This window comes from Callorhinus ursinus, unplaced genomic scaffold, assembly GCF_003265705.2.
Source record: "Callorhinus ursinus isolate GAN/ISIS: 27379988/994484 unplaced genomic scaffold, GSC_fseal_2.0 scaffold7, whole genome shotgun sequence".
NCBI classification, from domain to species: Eukaryota; Metazoa; Chordata; class Mammalia; order Carnivora; family Otariidae; genus Callorhinus; species Callorhinus ursinus.
In genome coordinates, this window is record NW_027397069.1 from 74,812,009 (window position 1) to 74,834,062 (window position 22,054).

The following is a 22,054-nucleotide window of genomic DNA, read 5'->3' on the forward strand; positions in this document are numbered from 1 at the left end:
AAAAATTCTATAGAACTTGTAAAATATGTTCATGTCCAACTTGAACGGACTATCATAGATCTGTTCCCCAAAGCACACAGAACATTTGTTTTTAACTATGTATCAGACACTGCACTAATTCTTTTATAAGCATTATCACATTTAATCCTCACAACAACCCTGAAAGATAGGCATGATCTCTCTTTTATGGATAAGAAAAGGGAAGATCTGAGATCAAACATCTAGAAAACTGTCAAGTAAGAATTTGAACCCAATTTTTATTGATACCAAAATCCACCGCACCAAGACTGTTCTTCGAATTGAGGTCAACTGAAATCACTTTAGTTGATCATGACCCTTATTTAAAAAAACAGAACATATAAAATATCAAAGGGCATCATACATAATAAGGACAAGGACTGTTTCATGCAACTTGTTTCAGTAAACAATGTAAAATAAATTTCTTACCAAGGTTCTGGTTCAAAAATATTTCAAATCCAATGGCCTGGACAAAGGATTTTTTTTTAAAGATTTATTTATTTATTTTTATTTAAGAGAGACAGAGAGAGAGAGAGAGCATGAACATGGTGGGGAGTGGCAGAGGGAGAGGGAGAGAGAGAATCTCAAGCAGACTCCCCACTGAGGGCAGAGCCCAATGTGGGGCTCAATCTCACTACCCTGAGATCATGACCTGAGCTGAAATCAAAAGTCGGACCCTTAACTGACTGAGCCACTCAGGCACTCCTGGCTTGGACAAACAATTCAAAAACATTAAAGCAGAAGATCCCTTTCTTCAGGTAGAATCTTATTTTATCCTCAACTTGTCAAAGAACTTCACTTTGCAGTGGGGATAGAGGACGTGAAGCTCTGCCTGCACAGTACCCCTCTGAATGGCCCTCTGTCCCCAGCCCTACCCCAACAAAGTAGCCTATAGACATGGCTAAGAGTGCAAGGGCTCCAAGAGAATGATCTGGAAACCAATGATACACCAATGCATTCAGCAAACATTTGTTGAATGTCTACTAGATGTCAGACATTATATTTGGTACAGGGGCTAAAAGGATAAACAAATTACGGTTCATGCCCTTACAGGGGAAGCAGACCAGTAAATTAAGTTCTGTGTAAGAACTATTATAAAGGAATATAAGAATGCAGCGGTAGAGACTCTAAACCAGACTGGGGAAAGGTATTCAGAGATATCTGCCACTCAGTTTGAATCTAACTTTTTATTACTTACAAGAGACACACCTTAAATTAAGAACACAGAATCATCAAAAGTAATGTGGAAAAAAGAAATAGCACTAACCAAAAGAAAACAGACAATGCAAACTTTAAGGCAAGAGACATTATTAGAAGTAATAAAGGGCACTGCTTAATAAAAAAGGCTTATTAATCCACCAGGGATATACCCCTATTCTAAATCTTCATGCACCCAGGGGTGCCTGGGTGTCTCAGTCATTAAGCGTCTGCCTTCGGCTCAGGTCATGATCCCAGGATTCTGGGATCGAGCCCCACATCAGGCTCCTTGCTTGGCAGGAAGCCTGCTTCTCCCTCTCCCACTCCCCCTGCTTGTTTCTCTCTCTTGCTGTGTCCCTGTCAAATAAATTAAAATCTTTAAAAAATAAATAAATAAATAAATCTTCATGCACCCAACATAACTTCAAAATAATATAAAACAAGTTAATAAATCTAAAGAAATGCAGAAATCTACAACTATAGTAAAAAATCTTTTAACACACTTCTCTCAATAGCTAAAAGAATAAGCAAACAAAAATCAATATGGATAAAATGATAGATTCCTTAAAAAATACACCTTATTAAAAATGACACAAGAAGAAAATCAAAAGTCTTATATTTATTTAAAAAGTAGAATCTGTTTAATAAAACTCTTCTTATAAAAAAAACTTCAAATGCAGATGGCCTTACTAGTGAATTCCTCCAATTGTTTAATAAAAAAATAATACCAATCCCAAAAACTCCTCCAGAGAGGGGGAAAATATCTGAACTTGTGGTATAAAGTCAGTTTACCCTTCTAACAAAGTCAAAGACATTATTTTTTAAATTACAAACTTCAGGGGCACCTGGGTGGCTCAGTCAGCTGAGTATCCAGCTCTTGATTTTGGTTCAGGTCATGATCTTGGGGTCATAGGATCGAGCCTCATGTTGGGCTCAGTGGGGGGTTGGCTTGATTCTCTCTCCCTCTGCCCCTCCACCGGCACTTGCTCACTCTCTCTCTCCCTCAAATAAATTCTTAAAATTACAAACTTCATCCTTCTCATTAATATGGATGCAAAAATCCTCAGCTAAAGATTAGCAAATCAAATCCAGTGACATTTTAAAAGGATAATACATCACAATCAAGCCGAGTTCATTCCAGATGATTTAACATTCAAAAATCAATCTTATCATTTTTTGATAGATGGATTTTCATAAAAACTCTTAGCTCACCAGAAACAAAAGGAAACATTCCTTAATATGATAAAGAGTATCTACAAGAATCCAATAGCAAGCATCATATTTAATGGCAAGTTGTGGAAAGCTTTACCATGTGATATCAGGAGCAAAACAAAATGCCTATTCTTTTTTTTTAAATTTAATTTTATTATGCTATGTTACTCACCATACAGTACATCATTAGTAAAAATGCCTATTCTATCACCACTTTTATTCAGCCTGAATTGGACATCAAAGCCAGTGCAATGAAGCAGGAAAACAAAAAGAAGCATAAATATTGGGCAGAAAGAAAACTGTCGTTACCTGTAGATGGCATAAATGTGTATGTAGGTAACCCAAAAACATCTAGAGACAACTATCTGCATTAGTAAATGTATTAAGGTCGGTGGATAAAGATTAATATCTAAAGTTCAACTATATATCTACATACTAGAAAAGCGCAAGTAGAAAATGAAATTTTAAAACTATGCCCTATACCATTAAAAACATCAAACACATACGAATAAATATAACAAAAAACATGCAGATATCTAGACTTAAAACAAAAAAGTATCTGAAAGAAATTATGGAGACCTAAATGGAGGAATGTATTGTACTTACATTTTTAAAAAGTAAACATTTAAAGATGTTCTCTCCAGCCTGATCTATAGATTTGAATGAAATCCCAACTAATTTCCCAGTAGGTCAAGAGAAATGGAAGACAAGCCACAGACTAGGAGAAAATATTTGAAAAACAATGTCCAGACTTTCACTAAGCTACTGCACAGTACTGCTGCCCTGCTGTCCAAGAGGCCTGCAGTGACCAAAACCTGACACTAGCCCCTAATGCAAGTGCATGTCCCAGACAGCAGCCTGCAGAGCCTAAGCAAATCTAAGTTCCTGATATGACTTTCCTTGTGATCAACAGTCTCCTCCACCTCCCAGGGCCTTCCCCTTGTGTACCTCTCACATAAGACCCCCATGGAGCTTACCCAAGCTCCCTCTCTTTTTGGTTTGAATTGACTAATCTGGCCTTATCCCATGAGCCCCAAAACACTCCACCCACAGACCCTAATAAGGCATGTGCCCCAGGTCCTGCCTCTCTCTCTGCCTGTACCCTGTCTTGACTTCCCTGTGTGGTGCCTCCAGTTGTGCTGTGTACTTCCTCCAGGACCTGTGAGTAATAAACTTCTCTATCTCAATTTCTCATGGTTAAGAATAATATTCCACTGTATGGATGTACCACTACAAAGCAATGAAAACGAACAAACCAGAGCCACATGCAACAACATTGACAACTGCCACATAGAGTAAAAGACACCACACACAAAACAATATGCACAGCATGAGTCCACCTATATGATGTTTAAAAAAATGCAAAACTATAGGGATGCCTGGTTAGGTGGTTAAAGTTTATAGAAAAGCTAGGAAGTGATTACCATGTAAGATATCCATCACCCTTCAGAGTGGAAGGGGCAGTGCCTGCAATGGGCACAGCAGAACTTCTAAGGTGCTATGTTCTATTCTTTAAATGTTATTTATCTATATAGGGGTTACATGGGTGTTTGCTTTGTGATACTGTTTTATACAATTCTTATGTGCTTTATATTTAACCACAAAAAGGTTAAAAATAATTTTAACCCTATACAAACAAGTTAACAAAAGTATAGTAAGAATGACAGAATAATTTATAATGAAAAATCCAAATAATGCCAGGACTGACTTTTTCCTTTTGGTTTTCAATACACAGTTGTATTACACTATATAAGTTTCCAAACCTGGCTACACATCAGAACCACATGGAAAACAATGAAAAAATATATATTCTGTCCCATCTAACACCTACTATCTACTTTCAACAAGTTCCTCAGTCAGTGGCAGCTGAGAAGTACTGGCCTAGCACAGGGCAATGGTTCTGTATGTTGGATATAGATAATGGGACCCTGTACAGGACTTTAAAAAATGCTGATCCCCGAGCTCAATCCCCAGAAATTCTGACCCAAATAGTCTACAGTGCAGCCTGGACATTGGGATTTTTAAAAATTCCCTGATGAGGGGCACCTGGCTGGCTCAGTCATTAAGCATCTGCCTTCAGCTCAGGTCATGATCCCGGGGTCCTGGGTTCGAGCCCCACATCTGGCTTCCTGCTCAGCGGGAAGGCTGCTTCTCCCTCTCCCACTCCCCCTGCTTGTGTTCCCTCTTTCACTGTGTCTCTCTCTGTCAAATAAATAAATAAAATCTTTAAAAAAAAATTCCCTGATGATTTTAATATGCAGCCAAGGCTGATAGTCACTAGTAAAAGAGAATGGTATGCATGAGAATCATGTTGGGGGGGAGGGCAAAAATATACAAACGTGGGGCATCTGCCTTTGGCTTAGGTCATGATCCTGGAGTCCTGGGATCGAGTCCCACATCGGGCTCCCTGCTCAGCAGGGAGTCTGCTTCTCCCTCTGACCCTCCCCCATCTCAGGCTCTCTCTCCCTCTCAGATAAATTAATAATAATAATAATAATAAATACAAACGCTTGCTCTCTATCTCAGAACCGTAACTCAGATATATTGGAGGCAGGGGGGGACCTACTCACTGTTCTTTTAATAAGCTCACGGTGTAATTCCAGTGAATTACCATTGTTTCAAAGTCACTGGCATAGTAAATGTTCTGACCTTAACTATGTATTTGTCCTTAGTGAAGCCAATACATTTTTCAGCATTCTTTTCTCTCAGCTATAAAAAGGCAATGATTTCATGCCTATCTCATTGAGACAAAGTATATAACAGCGTTAACCAAGAATCCAAAGTAGCTGTGCTCAATAAATTGAAGCTGAAGTAAAAAAATTTTTGCCACAATTTAGGATGTGAATGACACTATACGAGACCTGAGCTATACACTCATTGAAAACTGCCCCAGAGAGAAGGAAACAAAATTAATGACCCTGTCTTTAGTAAAAATATATAAAATTTCTGGTTTTATAATTAACTTAACAATAATATTAGTCAGCTTTGAGAGCTAGATATTGCCACAGTCCAGATTTCAAACAGGCTGAAATATTCAACAGTGAACAAAACAAGTAGCAACCACTTTTTTAAAATAGTCCCATTAATGCCATTAAAAAATTTAGCCTCAGGGCGCCTGGGTGGCTCAGTTGGTTAAGCAACTGCCTTTGGCTCAGGTCATGATCCTGGAGTCCCAGGATCGAGTCCCGCATCGGGCTCCCTGCTCAGAGAGGAGTCTGCTTCTCCCTCTGACCCTCCCCCTTCTCATGTGTTCTCTCTCTCTCTCATTCTCTCTCTCAAATAAATAAAATCTTTAAAAAAAATTTAGCCTCAAAAAACTAGGTCTGAGTGAATAGAACTGCCAATAAGTCTAAGTGAAACAGAAGACTGTATATTGATTTGTCTTAATTAAGTCATTTAAATATTATTGAAATGGAACAGAAATCAGGTAAGCTTAGTTTAAATGTTTTTTTGTTTGTTTAATTTCAAGTTCTAAACATTCTCTAAATATTGAACAGATGTTATTTATCTTATAAAGCCTCTTCTTTAATATTCTACAAAGAACAAGACATATGAAGAAATTAGACACAGAGAAAGTATGACACCTATAAATAACTATTATGGGATGATCTCCTATATATAAAGTATTTTCTTTTTTTTTTTTGAAGATTTTATTTGTCAGAGAGAGAGAGAGAGCACAAGCAAAGGGAGCGGCAGGCAAAGGGAGAAGCAGGTTCCCCGCTGGGCAGGGAGCCCGATGCGGGACTCGATCCTAGGACCCTGGGATCGTGACCTGAGCTGAAGGCAAATGCTTAACCAACTGAGCCACCCAGGTGTCCCATACAAAGTATTTTCTAACCACAGTCAGAAGCTATGATGTTGACTCTAAAGATCACTGTCCTCCATTTAAAATATACATATATACATACAGATATATGCAAATGCAGTTTTTGTATGTATATAACCACATAAAATGTACACACACATGCATATATGTTCATATGCACATACACATATATTGCAGTTTCTGAAAAATATTATGTAAGATTTATGAATATCAAACATCTTTCTTCAAAGTTATTAGAAACGGGCTTTCATGTAACCTGAGATCTGGCAAATTTTTTAAAAAACTGCCAAGTTCTATCTAGGGAAATGAATGCCTACCTAGTTAACACATAAGGAAATAAGACTTACTACATTTTAGGTACGAATGAAATCTTAAAAATACCTATGAATTATAACACAGTTATGATATCACTATGCACATCACTATGCTCTTTGGCTAAAACTAATATTTATACTGGGTAACTTTAATTAAAAATACTGGGTTAGGGGCACCTGGGTGGCTCAGTCATTAAGCATCTGCCTTCGGCTCAGGTCATGATCCCGGGGTCCTGGGATCGAGCCCCACATCGGGCTCCCTGCTCAGCGGGGGATCTGCTTCTCCCTCTCCCACTCCCCCTGCTTGTGTTCCCTCTCTCGCTGTCACTCTCTCTCTGTCAAATAAATAAATAAAATCTTAAAAAAAAAATACTGAGTTGGAGGAGTGATGCCAGCAAAATGGTGGTATAGGAATTTCTAGTACTTGTACCATCCCCAAAAATCAATTTTAAGAACTATCCATGCATGAAAATACTTTACAAGAGCTAAGGATTCTAGGTGAAGGATTATAGCACCTGGGTGAAGATCAGATGTAAGAAAAGACACATTAAAGAGGACAGATAGATTCACAGACCCCTTTCATCTTTCGTCTGAGCCCAGACAGCTCATCATGGAGAGAGAAAGACTCTCTCTAAGAGAAGCTGAGCAAAGTAAGTGTCTGACTTCACTGCAGACTCCAGTTCAGCCCACTCCAACACCAGGCTGACTCTTAATGCCCTTGGTGGCTCTCTAGCAGGCTCTTATGAACCCAGGCTCCTGCCCACCCTGTTACGTGTAGGATTCTACATCATCAGGTGGCTCCTAGGCATCAGGCTCCACAGATAGAACCTGTGAACCAAGGCCACCAGCTCACCCCAGTGCCTATTGGCTCCAGTGGCCATAGGTGGCTCCTGCAAACCTAGGTCCATGGCCCAACGGGCAAAGCAGGCTCCAGTGGTTCCAGACAACCTCCAGGTTCCCAGCAAGCTCCCATGAACCCAGGCTCCTGACACATCCCAGCATCAGCCAGCTCCCAGGCAACAACTTTGGCCCTACAAAGAAGATAAGATGACAGGGCCCAGAGACAGGATGACTACTGTATACCCAAGCTTTTGACCCACTTCAGCACCAGGCTAGCTACTGTAGCCCCAAATTCCAAGTACCAGCTCAGCCCCCAGGTTCATGGCAAACTCCCATAGACTCAGATTCTTGGTCCACCCAAGTGCCATAATGACCCCTGCAAATCTAACCTCCATGACATCTCCTGAGGGCTCCAGGATACAGGCCAACTCCTGTAGTCCTAGACTCCAGGTTGGCTCTCACAAAACCAGGCTTCCAGCCTGTCTAGGTACCAGACCAGCCTCAGTGGATCTAGATACTAGGCTCACCCCAAGGGGTCCCTAATGCCTGGTTGGTGCCTGGAAACCTAGGATCCAGGTCTGCCCACACAGACCAAGGTCCCAAGCCCATCACCACAGATTTAAGTACCAAGCACACCCCAGTGAACCTAGGCTTCAGTTCCACCCTGTGACCTAGGCACCAGACTGGTCCCTGTGTACTCAAGCACTAGGCCTGCCCACCTACTAACCCAGGCACCAGACCTGTCCACTTGAGTACTCCACCAGATGGTCCACCCAGAATCTCTGGACAGGCTGATTGGTGAAGGGCTTTGCCTCATAAAGCCAGTCTGTAAAGGCTAGAAGAGGTGCCTACTTCCTCAAATATACAGATACCAACACAAGGACACAAGAATCATGAATAATCAATAAAATATATAACCACCAAAGGAAACTAATGAAATTCTAATGACTCTAAAAAAATGGAAATCAATGAACTGTCTGACAAAGAACTTAGAATAATCCTTTTTAAAAAGTTTAGTCAAAAAAAAAGTTTAGTCAACTTTAAGAAAACAGACAACTAAATAAAATTAGGAAAACAACACATGAATAAATTGAGAAGTTCCACAAAGAAATAGAAACCATTAAAAAAAAAAGTAGAAATCTAGAGTTGAAAAACACAATGACTAAATTGAAGAATTCATAAAAAGCTTCAACAACAGACTTGACCAAGCAAAAGAAAGATATAGTGAATGATAAGCCAGATCATTTGAAATTATCTAGTCAGAGGAGCAGAAAAATAAAAGAATGAAAGAAGCCTATGTGAATTATGGGGTATCATCAAGAGAAATAATCTATCCATTATTGGAGTCCCAGGAGAAGAAAGAGAGAAGGGAGCAGAAAGCCTATTTAAGGAATAATGGTTGAGAATCCCAAATCTGGTGAGAAATTTAGACATCCAAGTTTATGGAGCTAATAGGTAACCCCAAAATTTCAACACAAAACAACCTTCTCCAAGACACATTATAATAAAACTGCCTAAAATAAAAGATAGAGAATTTTAAAATCAGCAAGAAAAAAAAGTTCCTCACATATAAAGGAACCCCTATAAGACAATCAGCAGATTTCTTATCAGAAACCTTGCAGGCCTGAAGAGAGTGGGATGATATATTCAAAGCACTCAAAGAAAAAAGCTGCCAACCAAGAACACTTTACCTAGCAAAGATTCCTTTCAGAAATGAAAGAGAGAGACTTTCCCAAAAGACAAAAACTGAGGGAATTCATCCCCACTAAACCTGCCTTACAAGAAATGCTGAAAGGAGTTTAAGACGAAATGAAAGGATGCAAATTAGTAATATGAAAATATAACACATTGTTAACAATATGTTAACTAGCCAAATTCAGAATACTGTAATATTATAATATGGAGGTATGTTAATCACTTAACTCAAAAGGATAAAGGACAGGGGCACCTGGGTGGCTCAGTTGGTTAAGCAACTGCCTTCGGCTCAGGTCATGATCCTGGAGTCCCGGGATCGAGTCCCGCATCGGGCTCCCTGCTCAGCAGGGAGTCTGCTTCTCCCTCTGACCCTCCCCCCTCTCATGCTCTCTCTCTCTCATTCTCTCTCTCAAATAAATAAATAAAATCTTTTTAAAAAAAAGGATAAAGGACAAAGGTATTAAAAATAACAATAGCTACAATAATGTTAGTGGGTACACAATATTTAAAAAAGGTAAATACACACACAATATAAAAAGAGGTAAGATTATGGGGAGTGTAAAAGAGTAGAGTTTTTGTATGCAAAGCTGTCATTAGCTTGAGGCTATTATAACAATAAAATATTTTATATAAACAAAAATCTACAGTAGATACACAAGAGGCAGAGCAAAGGGAATCAAAGCGTACCGCTATGGAAAATCATCAATTCACAAAGAAAAACAGTGAAAGAAAAAGAAGAAACAAGGGAACTACAAAACAGCCAGAAAATAATACGACATTAGTACCTATCAGTGATTATTAATTAACTACTAAAATTAATAATTACCTATCAATAGCCTTATCCATCAATAATTACTTTAAGTGTAATTGGATTAAATTCTCCAATTAAGCACAGAGTGTCTCAGTGCATTAAAAACAAGTCCCAACCATATAAGAGACTCACTTCAGCTTTAAGGACACACATAGGCTCAAAGTGAAGGGACAGAAAACTACTGAACAGTGAATGGGTCAACCAAGAAATCAAAGAGGTAATAAAAAAATACATGGAAACAAATAATGAAAATCCAATGATCCAAAATCTTTTGGATGCAGCAAAAGTGGTTCTAAGAGGGAATATTATGAAAAATTATATGCCAACAAATTGGACAGTCTAGAAGAAATTAGTAAATTTCTAGAAACATATAACCTCCCAAAACTGAATTAGGAAGAAAAAGAAAATCTGAACAGCCCAGGAGCATATATATGGTTTCAGTGGTAAATTCTAAGCCAATCCTTCTCAAACTCTCCAAAACATTGAAGCGGAAAACTCCCAAACTTATTTTATGAGGGCAACATTACCCAATACCAAAGCTAGGTAAGAACGTTACAACAAAAGAAAACTACAGGCCAATATCCCTGATGAATATTTATATGCAAACATCCTCAACAAAATATGAACAAACTGAACTCAACAGCACATTAAAAGGATCATACACCACAATCAAGTGAGATTTATCCCTGGAATGCAAAAATGGTTCAACATATGCAAATCACTAACTGTGGTACATCACATTAATAGAATGAAAGATAAAAATCATATGATCATCTCAATAGATGTAAATTTAACAACCATTCATGAGAAAAAGTCTCAATAAAAAGAGAAGACATGAGTGTTAGAGAAAAGGAAACCGTTGTGTACTGTAGGTGAAAATGTAAACTGGTACAGCCACTACAAGAAACAGTATTGAAATTCCTCAAAAAATTAAAAAGAGAACTACCATAAGATCCAGCAATTCCACTTCTGGGTATATAGCCACAGGAAATGAAATCTCTAACCCAAAGAGATATTTGCACCACATATTCATTATAGTACTATTCATAAAAACTAAGAAATGTAAACAATCTAAGTGTCCAGAACAGATGAATGGATAAAGAAAAGGTAACACACAAAGACACACACAGACACACACACACAGACACACACAAACGCACGCACGCACACATACAGAGTATTATTTAGCCATAAAACAAAGGAAATCCTGCCTTTTGAGACATGAATGGACTTCAAGGGCATTATGCTATGTGAAATAAGTCAGAGAAAGGACAAACACGGCATATTCTCCCTCACTCATATGTAAACCTAAAATAAAATAGAGAGTAGAATGGTGATACCAGGGGCTGGGAAGTGGGGGAGACAGGGAGATGTTGGTTAAAGGGCACAAATTTTCAGGAATAAAATAAATAAATTTGGGGATGGTGACACCATTGACAAAATGGTGACTATAATTAACAATTCTGTATTATATACTTGAAAGTTGTTAAACAAGTAAATCTTAAATCTTATAAGCACAATTTTACACAAGCTCACAGAAGCTCATTTATCTTCCAGTTTTAGCTGCAAAAAAAAAATCTTATAAGCACAATTTTAAAAAGCTAATTATGTGAGGGGATGGAGGTGTTATAACCTTACTGTGGTAATTGTTTTGTTATATATATATATATCAAACCACCACACTGTACACCTTAAATCTGCATATATTATATGTCAATAATATCTCAATAAATCTGGAAAAAATAAAGGGGAAAAATGCTGAGCTTGGATAAAACAGTATGTGAGGGTAAATCCGGAACCTCAGTAAAAGAATGGGTCTTCTTTGATTCCTTCTTTCATTATATCAGTATCCACACCAAAAATCTCTTGAATCTAACTTTAACATAAATGTGAATACATTTACTTTCCTATCTCATGGTAGCTGTTTGTGAACATTTCTTAAGTGAACCTACCATTTTTCTAATACAAGGCTTCATTTAACAATAGAAACATATTCAAGTAAAAACATGCTTAGGTAAAAGTAAAATGATACATAAGTAGAACCATCTAGTCTGGCTTGATCTTAAGTCTCATATGACAAAAGCAATGCCTTTTGATAAGTTAAATGTTAATTTAGTGGAAAATGTCAGTCAAACTGGTTGGCATTTGATAAATGTTCAAAATTTTACTCAATTTCTAGGGTGGAAAGACAAAATTATAATCATATTTTTGAAAAGGTAAAAACATTAAAAACTAATATGTATGCCTAGTAAACATTAAGAGAATTCAGGTTAGATTTAATAATAGTAAAACAAATAATATGTACTATTCAGCATAATTAAAGATAAATAAACAGAGTTCATTTATTGTGAGGTGGTTGCCCCCAGATCAAGGAAATCTTTGGTAACAACCACAGTTTGGTGCCCACAAAAAGGGATACATTGATTCTGTTGTACTATAACACTGGCCAAAACACAAGTGGAGTACTGTGTACACATAGAAGGACACATTTTAAGGGACTCATTTATAAACTAGGCAGGCAACTAGTCAGGTAGAAAACCAGTCATGCTAGGGGCGCCTGGGTGGCTCAGTCATTAAGCGTCTGCCTTCAGCTCAGGTCATGATCCCAGGGTCCTGGGATCGAGCCCCACATCAGGCTCCCTGCTTGGCAGGAAGCCTGCTTCTCTCCCTCTCCCACTCCCCCTGCTTGTGTTCCCTCTCTTGCTGTGTCTCTGTCAAATAAATAAATAAAATCTTAAAAAAAAAACAGTCATTCTAGAAAAACACACTATATCTGAAATGAGTAAAGAAACTGGAACTGTTTATCTGAAAAGAGAAAAAACTCTTAAGAAAGTCCTTCCATCACTACTGGCACTAACTGGCAAAATTTCTGATTCAAAACAGCAGCAGACCTATGCATTTATCTCCCATTCCTATCTACATGAGCAAATACAACTTCTAGAAGAATGAGAAAGTGCTGGCTTATAAAGCAGAGAAAAGGAAGTGACACTAAGAAAGCAGCAACAGAGGAGAGAGCTTCCTGCCCCCACTGAATCCAGGTGAGACTGTGGTTCAGGGATGGCAAGTGAGGGACTGAGCTGAGAACGTGGCTGAATTCAGGTGCCTGCCTGCAGGGCTCTTATGGAATCACTGAGTGCTCCATCTCTGTGTGCAGCAAAGGCCCACAGACTCCCCTTATTCAGACACCTAGAGACAACGAAAATGCTCTTGTAAATACAAAATAAAAATGCATGAACAAAATAATTAAATGGAAGGATTGGATGAGAAAGTCAAGAAAGTCTCCCAGAAAGCAAACCAAAGTTAGAGATGGAAAATATGAGAAAGACAAGTGACAAGAAAGTCCCAAACCCAATTGATAGAAATTTATAAGTAGAGAAGGAAATAAATTATCAAGGAAATAATATAACACTATTTCCTCAAATTGAAAGGAAACAATATACTACAAATTGAGGGGTCTATTGAGTGCTTAGGAGGAAGACAGGAAAAAAGACAAACTTAAACATACCACTATGAAATGTCAGAATAACACAGCGACAGGGGAAATTCTAAAAATCATCAGAAAGAAAACACAGGTCACCCACAAATAACAAAGATAAGCCTAGTATTAGACTTCTAATCTGCAACAGCGTTAGCTAACAATTAAGAAATGCTTTTAAACTTCTAAAAGAAAGGTACAGTTTAGAATTTTAAATTTTTTACATCATAAAATAAATGACCAATCACGAATGAGAATTACATGTTTACAGACGTGTACAGAAAGATCTTAAAGGGGTTAATTAAGGATGAAATCAAGGAAAAAATAACTTTATTTTTTAATAAACAAGAAACAAGAAAAAAAGATCCAAACCAGGAGAGAAATGGCAGTAATCCCCAAGATGACATTTAACACCAGGCCAAGACGGCAACCATCATATGGAAACTGAAGCAGAGATAGAGATTCTGTAAGGGAGAACTCCAAAAAAAACTTGAGTCTGCAACAGAAGCAAAAAATGCAAAAAAAGAGATCCAGGCAACTGGAAATACCAACAAACACAAAACATCTTGGATCAACTGTGAAGCCTCCCATACAAATTAAACCAGGGAGACGATGTATTCCAAGGAATAGAATGGACTCCAAGGAATAAACAGAATGGGTAAGCATCTGAAAGATGGTAAGAATACGACAAAGAAAACAGAAGTTATGTCTAGCAAGAAGAAACATGAAAGGTACATAGAAAACAAGAAAACAAAACAAAACCCAAGCTCATAGCTACAGAGAACAGACTGTTGGTTGCCAGCGGTGGGGGCAGGGAGGGGGTGAAATGGACGAAGGGGATCAAAAGGTACAAACTTCTAGTTATAAAATAAGTAAGACATGGGATGTAATGTACAGCATGATCATGGTTAATAATACAGTATTCCATGTTTGAAAGTTGCTAAGATATACCTTAAAAGTTCTCATCACAAGAAAAAAATTTGTAACTATGTATGGTGACAAATGTTAATCAGACTTATTGTGATCATTTTCCAATATATACAAATATCAAATCATTTGTTGTATACCTGAAACTGATACGTTATATGTAAATTAAATTTCAATAAAAAAACAAAAATGAAAGAAAGAAACGAAGATAGTTAATTCTTCTGTACTTGACTTTGTAACTATGTACATGTATCTTGGATTTTTAAAATTCTGTAATGTACCATAAAGAAGAGGTCATAGACTCAGTCTATGTTTGCTTGAAAGATCAGAGAAAAAGTTCCACGAGAGGCAATTTTGGGTTCAATACAAAGAAGATTTTTCTAACCCTTAAAGATGTTTAGAAGTAAAACAAATGAGTTGAATACCAGAAGACTCCAAGCAGAAATTAAATGGCCACCTATATGGGACGCTACAAAGGAGATTCCTGTACTGGGTGGAGGTAAGAAAGAAATTCACTACTCATTCAACAAATGACCTAAGATTTTTCCAACTCTAATAAAACTCTTCACTTCTATTTAGGAAGTACATTACATCAGGAGACAACAGCCCCTTTAGGTGTGAGAGCTATTCCTCAGGATAGAAAGTTTTAGTACTACTGACAAACTTCAGGTACAAAAGGAAAAAATGAGAAAAGATACAGTAAAATGAAAGAGGATACAGGCTGGGTTTATATAGTGGAATTATATATCCTTATATCGAGTGGTAGCACACTTGGCTTAGTATTTAAGAAATGACATAAGCAATAAGAAAAAGACAGTAGAACTTTTAGAATGCCCTATATTGATTTTACCATATTATTTTCCTGATAAGCAGAAACCAATATTCATAATTACTTTTCCAATAAAAGTTTAAATCAATAAAAGTATAAATTAAGAAAACAACATATCCATCCAGTTATACTGAATTTCTCACTTACCAGTCATAACCTACAGCAAAAGATGTTTCAATTACAGGAGCAATGAGTTTTGCGGCTGTCATGATGTATTTTTCTGCCATGGCTTTCCTATATCAAACAAACAAACAAGTTTTATTGAGACACTTGGTATAAAGAGTTTGGATTTTTTTTTTTTAAGTATAAACATTACCTATCAAAGCTAACATACCATGAAAAGTCTACTAAATGGTACAGCTACACTAGAAATCTGTCTGTAAGTCAGGTTGACAACCATGGCTAGGAAATGGGATTAGCAAGCCATACTGCCTTCTGGATCAACAGCTCATCTCTTTCTTTTCAACGCAGGCTGACAAATGGAAGAAGAAACACTGGATGAACATAATAAAGAACTGATTTTAAAACAAAACAAAACAAAACAAAGAAACACTGGAGAAAAACAAAGCTCTGCCACTGCAGTTCATAACCTGCACTGTCTGTGGACATGAAAGGAAAGGGTAAAAATGACCACTGAATTACTATGTGTCTCCATAGGTTTGTCTAATCTGTGCCTTTCCTATAAATGGAATCATGAATATATAGTCTTTTGTGACTGACTTGTTCACTTATCATCATAATGTTTTCAGGGTTTGTATGTACTGTGGCATATATTGCTATGTCATTTCTTTTTATGGCTAAATAATATTCCAGTATATGGACAGACCATATATTATTTATCCATTCATCAGCTCTGGGCATCTGGGTTGTTTCCACTTTTTGGATATTATGAGTGCTGCTATGAACATTCGTGTATAAGTTATTGTGTGGACATATGCTCTAATTTCTCTGGACTATATACCTAGGAGAAACTGCTGGGTTAAGTATGAGGAACCTTTGTTGAGGAACCTTTGGAGGAACTTCCAAACTGTTTTCCAAAGTGGCTATACCATTCTACATTCCTGCCACCAGCTTACAAGATTTCAGTTTCTCCACATCCTCACCAACATTTATTATCTGTCTTCCTGATTACAGTCATACAAGTGGGTGTGAAGTGGTATCTCGCCGTTTTGAGTTGCATTTTCCTAAGAAGTATAGAACTTAAGCATCTTTTCATGTGCTTAATGGGCATTCACTTATCTATTTTGAGAAATGTCTCTTCAGATCCTTTGTATGCTTTTAATTGGCCTTTTTATTAACTGGCTTTTTATTACCGAATTGGAAGAGTTCTTTACATATTGGAGAAATAAATCCATCTTGGATACATGGTTTGCAAATATTTTCTCTCATTCAGTGATTGTCTTTTCACTTTCTTGATAGTGTCTTTTGAAGAACGAAAGTTTTTAATTGTGATGAAATCCAATTTACCTATTTTTTTTTCTTTTGGTGTGCTTTTGGTATCATATCTAAGAAGTCACTGCCTAATACAAGATCAATAATACTGTTGGTTTTTTTCCTAAGAATTTATAGTTCTAGGCTCTTACAGTTAGGTCTATGATCCATTATTTATTTATTTATTTTTATTTAATTGACAGAGAGAGAGACAGTGAGAGAGGGAACACAAACAGCGGGAGTGGGAGAGGAAGAAGCAGGCTTCCCGCCGAGCAGGGAGCCCAATGTGGTGGGGCTCGATCCCAGGACCCTGGGATCATGACCTGAGCCGAAGGCAGACACTTAACTGACTGAGCCACCCAGGCGCCCCCTATGATACATTTTGAAGTAACTTTTGTGTATGGTATGAGAGAGACCCAATTTCATTCTTTTGCATGAGGCTATCCAATTGTCCCAGTAGCATCTGTTGAAAAGACTATCTTTTCTCCATCAAATTGTCCTGGCACTGTTATTAATTATAAATGTAAAACTTTATTTCTGGACCCTCAATCCCATTCCAATGATTTCTATGTCTATCTTTATGCTACTAGCATAAAGTATACCACACTTGATTGGTGTAGTTTTGTAGTGTGAGACCTCCAACTGTGCTCTTTTTTTTTCAATATTGTTTTGGCTATTTTGGCTCCCTTAGATTTCCACATGAATTTTAGGATCAACTTGTCACTTTCTAAAAAACCACTGCTGGAATTTTGATATGGATCACATTGCATCTATAAAATATTTTGGGGAGCACCGCCATCTTAACATTAAGTGCCTATCCATAAAAATGTGATGTCTTCCCATTTACTTAGCATATCCTTCAGTAATGTTCTGTACTTTTCAGAGTATAAGCTTTACATTTCATTTGTTAAACTTATTCCTTATTTTTTATGCTACTGTAAATGTAATTATGGGAATTTCATTTTGGACAGTACATTAGTAGTGTATAGTATATTTCTTAGTAATGATTCCTATATATTGATCTCTTATTCTGCAAGCTTGCTGAACTTATTAGTTGTAATTGCTTTTTAGTGGATCCTAAAATTTTATGTAGGATATTCCACATACAAGATCATGTGATCTGTAAACAGATAATTTTGCTTCTTCCTTTCTAATCTGGATGTCTCTTACTTCCTTTTTTTGCCTAATTTCCATGGTAGGACCCCGAGTGCAATGTTGAAGTAGTGACAGGAATATCCTTGTATTGTTCCTGCTCTAAGGGGGAAACCATTCAGTCTTGTCATTAAGTATAACAAACTGGGTTTTTCATAAATGTCCTTTATCAGATTGAGGAAGTTCCTTTCTACTCCTAGCCTGTTGAGATTTGCCTGTTTACCATAAAAGCATATTGGATTTTGTCAAAAAAAATTTGTTTTATACTGAGATGATGATGTGGTTTTGTCCTGCATTCTGTTGATATCCTCTTTTATACTTACCGGTTTTTACACAGTAAACCCATTTTGCATTCCTAGAATAAATCCCACTTGGTCATGGTACACAATTCCTTTTATATTTTGTTTGTGATTTTGGTTTACTAGAGGATTTTTGCATCTATATTCACAAGATATTGATCTATTGTCCCCACCCCCCTTTTAGTACTGTCTTTGTTTTTTTTTTAAGATTCTACCTATTTACTTGACAGAGACAGAGCCAGAGAGCACAGCGGAGGGAATGGCAGAGGAAAGGGAGAAGCAGGCTCCGCACTGAGCAGTGAGGCCGATGTGGCTCAATCCCAGATCCCCGGGACCATGACCTGAGCCGAAGACAGACGCTGAACCATCTAAGCCACCCAGGCGCCCCGTACTGTCTGTCTTGTTTTGGTATCAGAGGAATACCAGCCTCATAAAATGAACTATTTTCTGGAAGAAGTTGTGTAAAACTGATGTTAATTCTTTTTTAAACATCTGCTAGAAATCTCTAGTAAAACCATATGGGCCCAGAGATTTCTTTTTCAGGAGGTTTAAAATTACAAATTAAGTTTCTTTAATATTTACAGGGCTATTCAAATCATCTATTTCACTTCGGGTGAGTTGTGGTCATTTGTGTTTTTCAAGAAAGTGGTCCATTTTGTCTAAGTTGTCAATTTTGTGGGTGTAGGGTTGTTTGTAGTGTTCCCTTATTATCCTTCTGATGTCTACAGAGTCTGTAGTGATAGCTCCTGTTTTGTTCCTGATACTGGCAATCTGTGTCTTCTTCTTTGTCAGTTTTGTTATAAGTTTATTAATTTTATTCATCTACTCAAAAAATCAGCTCTGTGTTTCACTTATGTTTCTTTCTTCTCAATGTCAATGATTTCTATTCTTTCTTATTTCTTCCTTTGGCTGCTTTTGCTTTTCTTTTTCTAGTTTATTAATATGGGAGCTTAGGTTATTAAGACTTCCACTATCATTCTAATTGCTTTCCCTTAAGTGTTGTTTTTCACTGCCTCCTTTCAAGACTTTGTCTTTTAATTTTCAGAAGTTTAATCATGATGTATCTTCACATGGATTTCCTTTGGTATTTATTCAGTTTCTTGTATTGTATATTTATTTCTCTTGCCAAATTTGGGGAGTTGCCAGCCATTATTTCTTTAGTCTAATCTCTTTCTCCTAAGACATTCTTTTGTTATAGTCCCAGATGTCACTTAGGCTCTATTCATTTCTGTTTTTACTCTATTTTCTCTGTTGTTCAGATTGAGTAATTTCCATTTTCCATATTCCAGTTTACTGAATCTTTCCATATCCCCTTTATTTTCCTGTTGAGCCCACCCACTAATGTTCATAATCACTTACTGAAGCATTTTTATCATGGTTGCTTTAAAATTTGTCAGGTAACTCTGACATCTCTGTCATGTCAGTGTTGGTGTATATTGATTGGATTTTCTTTTGGTTTGAAATCATCCTCGTTCTTGGTATGATGAGTATTCTTGATCAAAACTTGGGATATTTCTGCATAATACTCCAAATTTTTTAAAAAAATCTTCTGTTTCAACTGGCTTTTTTGATACCGCTCCACCAGGGAAGAAGAGATACCACCTCATTATCATCAAATAATAGATGTCTAGATACCCAACACGAACTCCTTTGATAACCAAGGTGGGAAGAAGTCCTTTGTTTCTGCTGGGTGGGACAGGAGTTCGTGCTTCTACCATGGTCCCTACGGACACCACAGTGTGGTGGCTTTGTTATCACTGAATGATGATGAAAGTTCTGACTCTCCATTATTTTCTCTGACACCAGGAGAGAGGGGGAGTGCCTCATTACTGCCACATGGAGTGGAATTCCAGGATCCCCATGTGCTGTCTGTTGACACCACAGAGTGGTGGGACTCATTAAGGGCCTGTCAGTACTTCCGGGGTATGGGTGTCTCTTTATAAACTTATCAGGGTGGAAAGCTAGGCTCCCACTTGACTTTTGCTGGCATACATGGGAGTGGGGCCATTGTGTGTGTGTGTGTGTGTGTGTGTGTGTGTGTGTGTGTGTGTGTGTGTGGTATTTATCTCAAAGTTTTTAGTCTTGCTAGCCTACTCCTTTCCTTGTCCTTTGGCTAGAGAAAGCAGGTTTTTCTTGGGGCTTTTGTTTTTTTAAATACAACCATTGTCATTTTCTGATTGCCAGCTTCTTCAGCTCCAAGTTTGGGAAACACGAGGGGAACTCACTGCTATGTTGTTCCTCAGGTCCTGAGGTCCCTTGCTGATCTGCCCTCTTTTCTCCACCTTTCTTCTTATATTTGTTTTATATATAACTTCCAGGGTTTTTATTTGTACTTAGTGGGAAGAATGGGGAAAACTATGTCTACTCCATCTTCCCAGAAGTATTTTTTTTTTTAAGATTTTATTTATTTATTTGACAGAGAGAGACACAGTGAGAGAAGGAACACAAGTAGGGGGAGTGGGAGAGGGAGAAGCAGGCTCCCTGCTGAGCAGGGAGCCCAATGCAGGGCTCGATCCCAGGACCCCGGGATCATGACCTGAGCTGAAGGTAGTTGCTTAACCGACTGAGCCACCCAGGCGCCCCGGAAGTATTGTTAATATTAAACTAATTTCTAAAAATTAAGGGCCTTCTATACATATAATGAAATATTCATCCTTAAAAAGGAAGGAAATCCTGTCACATGCCACAACATGGATGAACCTTGAGGACATTATGATAAACATAATAAGCCAGTCACAAATACTGTTAAGTCCATTTATATGAGGTAAATAAAGTCAATTCATAGCTATAGAAAGTAGAATGGTGGTTGCCAGGTGTTGGAAGCAGGGCCTAGAGAGTTGTTCAATGGGTAGAATTGCAGTTTGAGAAGATAGAGTTCTGGGGTGAAACAGGTAAAGGGGATTAAGAGTAAACTTATCATGATGAGCACTGACTAATGTATAGGATTGTACATCTGAAATTAATATAACCTTAATGACACTGGAATTAAAAATGAATAAATAAATAAATAGAATTAGCATTAGCATATGACCCAAAACTTACACAGACACACACACGAGTTCTGAAGACTGGTTATAAAACAATGTTAATGCACATAACATTACCAAACCATGAAGTCTTATGTGCCATAATTAAGATGGCAAATTTTATGTTATGTATATTTTACCACAATTAAAATAATTAAGGGCCCTCTATCATGTGATATACTCCAAATACATATACAATAAATATTAGCACTTTCAGACCATACTTGGCAGAGACTAGGTACCATATTGGAGGAAGAAAGAAATAAGAACAATTTTGTCTTTGGCAGGTGAAATTTAATTGGAAGCTGGGCAAAAATACATAAAAATATAATTTTTTAAAATAAAAGTAATATAGGGGCACCTGGGTGGCTCAGACGGTTAAGCGTCTGCCTTTGGCTCAGGTCATGATCCCAGGGTCCTGGGATCGAGCCCCGCATCAGGGCTCCTTCTTCCGCGGGAAGCCTGCTTCTCCCTCTCCCACTCCCCCTGCTTGTGCTCCCTCTCTCAGTGTCTCTGTCAAATAAATAAAATTTTTTTAAAAAATTAAATAAATACATAAAAGTAATATAAGCAAAGTTCTAATATTGCACCAAATGCAGAGGGAAAGCAGATTACAAGAAAATAGTAAGAGCTCTTGAGTAAGAATAATTGGGGTCAGCCTGAGAACTGTGATTACCTTGAAGGTGAAAAGATAATCTAGTAATGTATAGAAATGGTGAAACAATAGCCTTATTGGAGAAATATACTGAATATAACAAGTTTTGAGAGAAATAATCAGAATGTACATTCAACTTTTTTACAAAAATTAAACCTGTATTTACTAAGGCAGAAAATATTACCTTTCACGTTCCATTTGCCTTAGATGATCATTTTTTATAGCTTCAATCACCAAGTTGGTGTGTGGATCATCCTGGGAAAATAAAATTGGAAAAAAAATGATGAATTCAGAAGTAAATACCAAGAACTTGGATTTTTAATCAATCTCACCACTAAGTAGTTACA

The 22,054-nt window shown here is 37.4% G+C and overlaps 1 protein-coding gene across 3 annotated transcripts in view; it reads right to left on the minus strand.

Moving 5' to 3' along the window:
- IFT88 (intraflagellar transport 88) overlaps positions 1 to 22,054 on the minus strand; it is a 145,431-nt gene that overhangs the window by 79,306 nt on the left and 44,071 nt on the right. For all 3 annotated transcript variants that reach the window (XM_025875209.2, XM_073894797.1, XM_025875208.2), the window contains 2 exons: positions 21,892 to 21,962; positions 15,292 to 15,378 (listed from right to left, as the gene is read on the minus strand). In XM_025875209.2, coding sequence (XP_025730994.1) covers positions 15,292 to 15,378; positions 21,892 to 21,962 — 158 coding nt within the window. The remainder of the gene's footprint in view (positions 1 to 15,291; positions 15,379 to 21,891; positions 21,963 to 22,054) is intronic.